Source organism: Mizuhopecten yessoensis, unplaced genomic scaffold (genome assembly GCF_002113885.1).
Source record: "Mizuhopecten yessoensis strain PY_sf001 unplaced genomic scaffold, ASM211388v2 scaffold10647, whole genome shotgun sequence".
Classification (NCBI taxonomy): Eukaryota; Metazoa; Mollusca; class Bivalvia; order Pectinida; family Pectinidae; genus Mizuhopecten; species Mizuhopecten yessoensis.
In genome coordinates this window covers 359,899-371,445 of record NW_018408651.1, presented here as the reverse complement: position 1 = coordinate 371,445, position 11,547 = coordinate 359,899, and the positions used below count along the sequence as shown (strand labels likewise).

Genomic DNA, 11,547 nt, shown 5'->3' with positions numbered 1-11,547 from the left:
AAATACATTGTGGGGGAGGGGTATATCAATATAAACCTGTGGTAGGCAAGGAAGACATCTCTTACTGGGGAAATACATTGTGGGGGAGGGGTATATCAATATAAACCTGTGGTAGGCAAGGAAGACATCTCTTACTGGGGAAATACATTGTGGGGGAGGGGTATATCAATATAAACCTGTGGTAGGCAAGGAAGACATCTCTTACTGGGGAAATACATTGTGGGGGAGGGGTATATCAATATAAACCTGTGGTAGGCAAGGAAGACATCTCTTACTGGGGAAATACATTGTGGGGGAGGGGTATATCAATATAAACCTGTGGTAGGCAAGGAAGACATCTCTTGTTATATACATGTACCTTGTTGTGAGGTATAACAAATTTGTGGGGGACTTATTAAACCTTGTAGGGATACATGTTAAACCTTGTAGGGATACATGTTAAACCTTGTAGTAGACAAACCTGATTAATGGTTTTGGAAACAACTTATGGGGAAAATTTTCCTGAGTTTGATGGGGGAGGGGGAACAAAAAGATGATGTATGTATTATGTCAGTAACCAGCTTGGTAACTAAAAACGTACATCAACATCTTCTGCATTTTAGGAAAAGAAAGAGGAACAGAAGCGTGTAGCAGACTCATTAAATGCTGTAAGTATCCTGGTTAAGTACATTGAGGAGAGACCTTGGATTTATTCATTGTGATGCTCGTAGTCTTGGGTGAAAGTTTTAAAAGAAAGGGTATTGTCAGTGCTCACATCGTTTTTCATATGAGCTGAGGTAGTATGAAAAATTACTTCACAACAGAGTTCTTGATACAAGTGGAAGGTATTATACCACTGTTAAAATTGTGCTCAGTGAAGTCCAAAGGGCCTGTTCATTTAAGCTGCCCAGGCACACACATGCCTAGAATAATGATTGGGATCAAAGTCAGTGAAATGTTTCACAGCAATTGTGTTAATGTTTGTATAATATGCAGTGTTCATGTAAGCTGGAGATGATGTCATGTCAGATTCTCTATTCACTGGTTTGAAAGTACAGGTAGGGACAAATAGTGTCCATCACATTCATGTCCCTGTTCTGTGGTACTCTAGTGATGAGAAGGCTGCACAGATCAGGAATAAACCAGCATAGATAACACACTTGTTCGATTATAGTGTGACAGCCGTGCTGATGTGTAAACTGTTTTAGATTGTAGTGTGACAGCCGTGCTGGTGTGTAGACTGTTTTAGATTATAGTGTGACAGCCGAGCTGGTGTGTAAACTGTTTTAGATTATAGTGTGACAGCCGTGCTGTTGTGTAAACTGTTTAAGATTATAGTGTGACAGCCGTGCTGGTGTGTAAACTGTTTTAGATTACAGTGCGACAGCCGTGCTGGTGTGTAAACTGCTTTAGATTATAGTGTGTCAGCCGTGCTGGTGTGTAAACTGTTCTAGATTATAGTGTGACAAACGTGCTGGTGGGTAAACTGTTTTAGATTATAGTGTGGCAGCCGTGCTGTTGTGTAAACTGTTTAAGATGATAGTGTGACAGCCGTGCTGATGTGTAAGCTGTTTTAGATTATAGTGTGACAGCCATGCTGATGTGTAAACTGTTTTAGATTGTAGTGTGACAGCCGTGCTGGTGTGTAGACTGTTTTAGATTATAGTGTGACAGACGTGCTGATGTGTAAACTGTTTTAGATTATGGTGTGACAGCCGTGCTGGTGTGTAAACTGTTCTAGATTATAGTGTGACAAACGTGCTGGTGTGTAAACTGTTTTAGGTTATAGTGCGATAGCCGTGCTGGTGTGTAAACTGTTTAAGATTATAGTGTGACAGCAGTGCTGGTGTGTATACTGTTTTAGATTAGAGTGTGCCAGCCGTGCTGTTGTGTAAACTGTTTAAGATGATAGTGTGACAGCCGTGCTGGTGTGAAAACTGTTTTAGATTATAGTGGGACAGCCGTGCTGATGTGTAAACTGATTTAGATTATAGTGTGACAGCCGTGTTGATGTGTAAACTGTTTTAGATTATAGTCTGACAGCCGTGCTGATGTGTAAACTGATTTAGATTATAGTGTGACAGCCGTGTTGATGTGTAAACTGTTTTAGATTATAGTCTGACAGCCGTGCTGATGTGTAAACTGTCTTAGATTATAGTGTGACAGCCGTGCTCGTGTGTAAACTGTTTTAGATTATAGTCTGACAGCCGTGCTGATGTGTAAACTGTCTTAGATTATAGTGTGACAGCCGTGCTGGTGAGGGAACTGTTTTAGATTATAGTGTGACAAACGTGCTGGTGTGTATACTGTTTTAGATTATAGTGCGACAGCCCTGCTGGTGTGTAAACTGTTTTAGATTCTAGTGCAACAGCCGTGCTGGTGTGTAAACTGTTTAAGATTATAGTGTGACAGCAGTGCTGGTGTGTATACTGTTTTAGATTATAGTGCGACAGCCGTGCTGGTGTGTAAACTGTTTTAGATTATAGTGTGACAAACGTGCTGGTGTGTAAACTGTTTTAGATTATAGTGTGACAGCCGTGCTGGTGTGTAAACTGTTTTAGATTATAGTGCAACAGCCGTGCTGGTGTGTATACTGTTTTAGATTATAGTGTGACAGCNTGTGTAAACTGTTTTAGATTATAGTGCGACAGCCGTGCTGGTGTGTAAACTGTTTTAGATTATAGTGCGACAGCCGTGCTCGTGTGTAAACTGTTTTAGATTATAGTGCGACAGCCGTGCTGGTGTGTATACTGTTTTAGATAGTGTTTGTCTATATATGCAGCACTCTGATTTAGCTGACTCTATATCCTACAATACATTGTTTACTTTTAGGCTCATTACTCTACAGGAACAGTATCAGCATCGTTTACCTCAACTGCTGTGGAACCAGCGACCTCACATGAAGCGGGTATGTTCTTCATTTAGTTCAGTGCCTAACCTTCTTGAAGGCTTTCTCATTTTACACTAAATCTGTTGTAACAACCTTACATATATAACGTAGGGTCCTCTCCCCGTCCTACCCATCAGCTTGTATTGACAAGATGTATTGTCAACTCCAACCAACTCTAAGAAGAAAGTACTTATGCTGCCCTACCTCCTGGACAGACTAAGTCTGCCATTCATCTCCTCCACCGCACACTAACAAGAATGTACTAAGCCCACCCGCATTCTCTGACAAACCAGGTCTTCCCTTCAAGCACATCCTACACTGACAAACAAGTAATTAGTTCACCCTACCACCTCTGAAAAACCAAGCCTGCTCTTGAACTCCTCCCCATACTAAGAAGCATCCACCTCTGACAAACCAGGTTCGCTCTATAACCATAACCCCAGATATAAGAGATTTTACCTACCTTATTCTAACACCTCAGAAAAGCTAAGTTTGCCCTTCAGCTCCTACCCACACAAAGAATAAAGTATTTTGCGGACCCTGCCAGTACCACCTAAGACAAACCAGGTTTAAACCACTTTCCCAACAATCACAAAAGTAGGTAGGTGCCCTCATTTCTCTGTTGTCACCGAACAATGCACAGATTGGTCTAATATGTACAATTTGTACCTACATGTAGTAGGCAATTAAAATACTTCATACATGTAACTATGTGTCAAGTATATTTCCTAATGGTGTATGATTTTTCTCTTACAGCTATCATTAATGAAGACATATTGCGATATGAGAGAGTGAAAAAGAAAGGCTATGTTAAGTTCCTTACCAATATGGGTGATCTGAACTTAGAACTCTACTGCCATCAGGTAAGACTGCTGTCTATAAACTGATCAAAGAACTTTTAAAACTGTCACAAGGTAGGACTGGTGTCAATGATTTATAAAGATGATGTGTCTACTAAATAATTATTATTTTGTCAATTAGCAGAAAATATGGTAGATATTAGAACTGCCCCTGACCTAATGCTTATCCACAACATATATTTGAGATGCCAAAAAAAAATGATGCATATTTCACACCTGAAGAGTCTTGAGACAGCTGGCTGATTGTTAAATCAATGATTTGAGTCTATATTGGTAGTAAAACAGACAAACATGAATGAAATGTTGAGTCCACTTCTCTCAAATTGATTTATTGTATGTGGTAGGTGCCAAGGACATGTCACAACTTTATCAAGCTCTGCGCTAGTGGCTACTACACAGGAACTGTTTTCCACCGGTCAATCCGCAACTTTATTGTAAGTATGGCAAGGTCATGGGCAGAGGTCACACAAAGGTCTCTTTCCAAAATCATGGACTACATTGTTTGCAGACTGTTAATGCGAGAAAGGACCTTTTGTTTAAGTTATTTTGTGTTTCCATAAACATTTCTTGCCAGTAGCGCTGTATTTGCAATAAAGGCAGACAATCAGTTAACAACAATAGTCTATTGAAACTCAGTATCAAATTTATTACATTTATTCAGTTTTGCTTCTCTTAAGCCAAAAGTGACTATCTCTTGGAGGTCGATGTATGTCTGGGGAGCCTACCTCTTATAACTGTACATGGTGGTCGATGTATGTCTGGGGAGCCTACCTCTTATAACTGTACATGGTGGTTGATGTATGTCTGGGGAGCCTACCTCTTATAACTGTACATGGTGGTTGATGTATGTCTGGGGAGCCTACCTCTTATAACTGTACATGGTGGTTGATGTATGTCTGGGGAGCCTACCTCTTATAACTGTACATGGTGGTTGATGTATGTCTGGGGAGCCTACCTCTTATAACTGTACATGGTGGTTGATGTATGTCTGGGGAGCCTACCTCTTATAACTGTACATGGTGGTTGATGTATGTCTGGGGAGCCTACCTCTTATAACTGTACATGGTGGTTGATGTATGTCTGGGGAGCCTACCTCTTATAACTGTACATGGTGGTTGATGTATGTCTGGGGAGCCTACCTCTTATAACTGTACATGGTGGTTGATGTATGTCTGGGGAGCCTACCTCTTATAACTGTACATGGTGGTTGATGTATGTCTGGGGAGCCTACCTCTTATAACTGTACATGGTGGTTGATGTATGTCTGGGGAGCCTACCTCTTATAACTGTACATGGTGGTTGATGTATGTCTGGGGAGCCTACCTCTTATAACTGTACATGGTGGTTGATGTATGTCTGGGGAGCCTACCTCTTATAACTGTACATGGTGGTTGATGTATGTCTGGGGAGCCTACCTCTTATAACTGTACATGGTGGTTGATGTATGTCTGGGGAGCCTACCTCTTATAACTGTACATGGTGGTTGATGTATGTCTGGGGAGCCTACCTCTTATAACTGTACATGGTGGTTGATGTATGTCTGGGGAGCCTACCTCTTATAACTGTACATGGTGGTTGATGTATGTCTGGGGAGCCTACCTCTTATAACTGTACATGGTGGTTGATGTATGTCTGGGGAGCCTACCTCTTATAACTGTACATGGTGGTTGATGTATGTCTGGGGAGCCTACCTCTTATAACTGTACATGGTGGTTGATGTATGTCTGGGGAGCCTACCTCTTATAACTGTACATGGTGGTTGATGTATGTCTGGGGAGCCTACCTCTTATAACTGTACATGGTGGTTGATGTATGTCTGGGGAGCCTACCTCTTATAACTGTACATGGTGGTTGATGTATGTCTGGGGAGCCTACCTCTTATAACTGTACATGGTGGTTGATGTATGTCTGGGGAGCCTACCTCTTATAACTGTACATGGTGGTTGATGTATGTCTGGGGAGCCTACCTCTTATAACTGTACATGGTGGTTGATGTATGTCTGGGGAGCCTACCTCTTATAACTGTACATGGTGGTTGATGTATGTCTGGGGAGCCTACCTCTTATAACTGTACATGGTGGTTGATGTATGTCTGGGGAGCCTACCTCTTATAACTGTACATGGTGGTTGATGTATGTCTGGGGAGCCTACCTCTTATAACTGTACATGGTGGTTGATGTATGTCTGGGGAGCCTACCTCTTATAACTGTACATGGTGGTTGATGTATGTCTGGGGAGCCTACCTCTTATAACTGTACATGGTGGTTGATGTATGTCTGGGGAGCCTACCTCTTATAACTGTACATGGTGGTTGATGTATGTCTGGGGAGCCTACCTCTTATAACTGTACATGGTGGTTGATGTATGTCTGGGGAGCCTACCTCTTATAACTGTACATGGTGGTTGATGTATGTCTGGGGAGCCTACCTCTTATAACTGTACATGGTGGTTGATGTATGTCTGGGGAGCCTACCTCTTATAACTGTACATGGTGGTTGATGTATGTCTGGGGAGCCTACCTCTTATAACTGTTCATGGTGCACGTGGTCGATGGCGCAGTTAACAGTGCACTGGCCATTCACAAAGACAGCCAGGGTTTGACTATTTGATTAGGTGTGAATAGCTATGAGGTCACCTGCCCAATCATATTGGTTTCTCCAGGATTCTCCAGTTTCCTCCCTCATTAAGCCCCTACATGCTTCCATCCAGGCCAACAAGTATGATTAAAGTGGGGAAAAAATGTTGTAAAATATATAAAGTTGATTACAGATTTTTCTTACATTTTTTATATGACTTTTATTTTCTCAAGCATGAGATGTCTGAGTTAAAATAAGATCTGTTTAACATCTTGTGATGAAATTTTTAGATCTTGACTGGTTTACTTGTGTTACAGATACAAGGAGGAGACCCAGAGGGTACTGGAATGGGTAGGTGGATTTAATGTGTATCTCTCTCTCGTTGCACAAGGTGGCAAGTAATTGATAATATAGGTATAAGGGGGAGCTTCTACCACTGTGATGGCAACACTCCTAACTAGGACTGGAAATCAAGATAGTTTGATTTCAATCACAAATTCAACTTTTTTTAATTAAAATGACCTAATCTTGATAAACAAAAGGTCTAGAGTGGTGATATTTGGCAAGTTACATTTGGAGATAAAGTTTGTTCAACGTAATGACCTTGTTTTATTTCTAGGTCACAGGGGTCAAATGTTTTAAAATCTTTCAACAGGTTCTTTTAAATGACTTAAAGTCATGAATACTGATATTTTGCCTGTAGCTTTATTTTAGATTTCTTTTAAGGTTACAAGTGTGAGATTAATATCAGATGAGCGATGCAGGCCCATTGGGTCTCTTGTTTTAAATTGATGCCCTTTATACAATTTAGCTTGATGGAGACAATGTTACAATAATTCTCTATATCACAGGTGGACAATCTATATGGGGGGAGCCATTTTCAGATGAGCTGAAGCCCAACCTGAAACATTCTGGCCGGGGAGTGCTGAGTATGGCTAACAGTGGCCCAAACACCAACAAGTCACAATTGTAAGTTGTCCCATCAAACTGGTGATTATTGTTATTTGTGTGTTCATAAATTGTCATATTGATGGGTCATGTTCTTAAGAGCCTTTTAATCCTGAAATTACTTTGTTCCATGATAGTTTAGTAGATTCCAGAAATGATCAAACAGATATTTTACCTCTATTTCTACCTGCCCTATCTTTATACCTACACTTCTAGATAATTTCGAGCTTTATTGCTTTATAAACAATTTATGATTTTAATAATTTAATTTTACAAAATGTGAATCATAAAATATTTTATCTACCTACCTACCATATTTCATAGTGTTGGCAAGACTTTTATACTCCATATTACCTGTTAATGAGCTTGCTCCACATGTCTTGTAAATATCTGGTATAAGAACATGAACCTATTTAAGTACAGTAACTCACTTTTGAATATGGTTTCAGTTTCTTCACATACAGATCAGCCAATCATTTAGATGGAAAGCATGCTGTGTTTGGGAAGTAAGTCAATATCTGTGTATTTGAAAATGATAAGATTAAATTCTTTTCAAACTTGTACTTTAAGTAAAAAGAGATTGAAACTGATAGATGTGTTCAGTTCAACTTGTATTCTAAATGAACTAATGCATATATAATCACTAAAAATAGCTAAGCGCTTGAAATGGACCTGCAGCCTCCACACAATTTACTTATCAATGTTAACCAGCATGGCGATGCTTGTAGGTTAGACGGAAGAACTATCTCACAGAGTAGATATAATTCGTTAGTAGACAACACCTGTTGGATATCCTCGATATTTAGACCCTGCTGCAGTTTGCCACAAAGATGTGATGGACATGATAGTAAATTGAGCATTGAACATATGCATTGACAATAAATGTTTAATAAGGACAGACATGTTTGGACGAAGTAATGATTCAGCTAATTTATGTTTTTTTTTTTTCATTTCAGGGTGGTTGGTGGTCTGGATACCATAGATAAGATGGAAAAAGTTGAAACGGACAAAAAAGATCGACCAAAGGTTTGTAAGGAGATGTTGTAGATTTTATTAGTTTTAGTTAGATATAATTTATGATGCATACCTATATACACATATACATCTACAACTAGGTGGCATAGTATAAACGTCTTTATCATATAAACCTGACATACTGTACGTTACTTTGACGTCAAATGTATTATAAACTCGGCCTGGAGTCTTGGTCAGAGGAAAAAAAGAACGTGACTGTATGATGTATAATATTTTATGACGCTACTCTTGTTATTTCAGGAGGAAATAAAGATAGAAGATGTTGTCATTTATGTCAATCCATACGATGAAGCAGATGAAATGGTAAAATATCTTTTTTTAAAGTAATTTAGTAAATATTGGTGTAAAATAACCAGAGGATATTCTCATGCAATAATTTCTGTGACAACAGTTGAACAGAGTTTCTATACATTGTAACACCAAAAAACAGCTCTGGTCCCTTATGGCATGAATAAACTCAGTATAACTAATGATGATAAATATATTTTATGGTATATCTAGTTTATAGAGGAGTTGGGTATTATCAGTAGTTAGCCTTTGGTTTAAATTTCTAATTCATTCAGTTTACAGAGAAAACAAGTTAATTGTGAAATTTCTGTCCATGTATTGTTGTAGCTTCAGCAAGAACGTGACGATGTAAAGCAAAAGGTTATTGATGAACGTGAGGAACAGAGGAAGAAGGATCTCCGGAGGAAACCAGCTGGTTCTGATAAACCACTGGCATTCAGGTCTGGGGTCGGCAAGTACATCAATCCGAGTACATTGTGAGTATACAATCAACCTGGTACTGTCCGAGTACATTGTGAGTATACAATCAACCTGGTACTGTCCGAGTACATTGTGAGTATACAATCAACCTGGTACTGTCAGTGTACACAGATTTAAATGGAACTGAGATATTTTGGATAAGTATCTTGACTTAAACTTTCGGAATGTTTGTTTTTTCACAACTACTAGAACAGAAATGGTTTCTTTTCTGAATTTATTGTATCAGTTTGACTTTCAGATTATTTGAGATTTATTGTTCACTCTTGTATATATTGTATGAAGTGTGACTGCTATGAAAGGTTAATTTCTTGGGTATTGGATATTATATACAGAATATGATTTATGAATTGCTGGAGATGAACTACTTCACTTTGTTTATATTATACTATTGTAGCTATTTAGGTCAGACAATTTGAATTTCAAAATAAAAATATGAAGTTCTTAATTTTCTTTTGACACTGATAATAGGCATGAAGAATATGATTTATGAATTGCTGGAGATGAACTACTTCACTTTGTTTATCTTATACTATTGTAGCTATTTAGGTCAGACAATTTGAATTTCAAAATAAAAATATGAAGTACTTAATTTTCTTTTGACAAGGATAATAGGCATGATATCAATATTTGATAGATGTTTGATAAAAGGCGGTGATGAATTTCGTGTAACAGAATGCTTTTGGATTCTTTGTAGAAAAAGGCCAGCAGAATCAACAGTATCTGAAGATGGTGCTAAGAAAAGTAAAGTGACTGGAGTACAGTTTGGGAACTTCAGCTCCTGGTGAATCATCAGCTGTAATGAAAAAACTTCTTATAAAATCATCAGCTGCCTGTGGAAAGATCTCTAACTGAAAGTCGTTGGTTCCTGGTGAAAAACGTCAGCTGAGATCTAACGGAAAACTAGCAGACTCTGGTGAAAACCATCTGCATTTGCTCATCAAGAAAATCACTCTCCAAACCATTTACTTCATTTTGAAAACAAAACTTAAGATAGTTCAATTTGGGAAATGGGGTTGTCAAATGTGAAGGAGTTAAATAATTTACATTCTGATGGTGTGCAATTGTCGTTTGGAAGTACTGAAATGTTTCTGTCTGTTATGAGTGTAACATTATACATCACACGACGATATTTCATTATATCACAATTATGGCAACTTGACTTAATCCTTAAAACATATAAATTGTATTTAATATCAGTGAAGTATGTTGATTGTGATCAATATGTGATTTGAGTGTGAAGATGGTTCGATTATATGATGACACTAGAAATGTGACACCCCTTAGCAACCCCCTTGTGACCGTAGTGTTGGGCCATGACACTAAAAGTGTAAACACCACAGTGACAGTACTGATGGACTGTGGTGCTAGACACCATGACGACAGTCCTTCTCGTTTACTATCTGGTAGCTGCAGAAATAGAGACAGTTTCCCTGCGATTTGAGAGGAAGTTGCGATGTTGGAGAGTGTTTGTGTGATAGATGTAAAGGAGGAATGAAGGAAGAATAAAATAATATAATACAAATGGTGCTTTGTTCTATATATGCATCTGGTTAGATATATCGAGCATAATTTTTAGCCCACCATCATCTCATGGTTGGCTATTCAAATCACATTTCGTCCGTGGTCCGTCGTCCAGCCTTAAACAATTCTTTCTGAGAAAGTACAGGATGGATCTTTATCAAAATTTATATGAAAGGTTCCTTTGGTCGGTTGTTGTGCATGTATTTTGAAACTTATCAGATAAACAAAATGGCCGACAGATGGCCATCTTGGATTTTGACAGTGAATGTTTGTTATTGCTATTTCTCAGGAAGTCCTGGATGGATCTTTCTCAAATATTGTGTGTAGGTTCCCCATAGTCTGTAGTTGTGCATGTTTACTTTTAAGACTGATCGAATACAGGAAATGGCCGATAGGCTGCCGTCATAGATTTTGACAGTGAATGTTTGTTATCTCTATTTCTCATAAGTTCTGGAGGGATATTTTTTTCAAATTTGATATGAAGGTTCCCCTTGATCTGTAGTTGTGCATGTTTACTTTTGAGACTGATCGGATAAACAGAATGGCCAATGGATGACCATCTTGAATTTTGACAGTGATTTTTTGTTAACGCTATTTCTTATGAAGTTCTAGAGGGATCTTTTTTAAATTTGATATGTAGGTTCCTCTTGGTCTGTAGTTGTGCATGTTTTTTATTTTCAAGAGTGATCATAAAAACAAGATGGCCACAGGAAGTACTTATGAGATCTTTCTGATATCGTAATTTTCGGATCTATTTCTTTTGCATTTACTGTACTAGTAAATATGTGAAATGGGACATTTGCTGTTTTATTACATGACTTTATCAAACAGATTTGAGAAAAGAAGAGAAAAGATTAAAGTGACAAACCTAATGAAGATGGTTTAATGGTGGGTGCCAAGATCCCTCTCTGATCTCTTGTTTATTCTCCGTCTCTCTGTTTGGAAACGCTTTCTAAACAAGAGGCCCAGA

General features: G+C 38.5%; 1 protein-coding gene across 1 annotated transcript in view; it reads left to right on the top strand.

The window, feature by feature from the left end:
• LOC110461657 (peptidyl-prolyl cis-trans isomerase-like 2) overlaps positions 1-10,578 on the top strand; it is a 15,580-nt gene extending 5,002 nt beyond the window's left edge. The window contains exons 10-20 of the mRNA XM_021515219.1: positions 603-647; positions 2,812-2,887; positions 3,626-3,732; positions 4,074-4,163; positions 6,623-6,656; positions 7,157-7,274; positions 7,703-7,759; positions 8,210-8,279; positions 8,529-8,591; positions 8,904-9,052; positions 9,751-10,578. Of these exons, the coding sequence (XP_021370894.1) occupies positions 603-647; positions 2,812-2,887; positions 3,626-3,732; positions 4,074-4,163; positions 6,623-6,656; positions 7,157-7,274; positions 7,703-7,759; positions 8,210-8,279; positions 8,529-8,591; positions 8,904-9,052; positions 9,751-9,841 (900 nt within the window). The 3' untranslated portion in view covers positions 9,842-10,578. The remainder of the gene's footprint in view (positions 1-602; positions 648-2,811; positions 2,888-3,625; positions 3,733-4,073; positions 4,164-6,622; positions 6,657-7,156; positions 7,275-7,702; positions 7,760-8,209; positions 8,280-8,528; positions 8,592-8,903; positions 9,053-9,750) is intronic.
• The last annotated feature ends 969 nt before the right edge of the window (positions 10,579-11,547 follow it).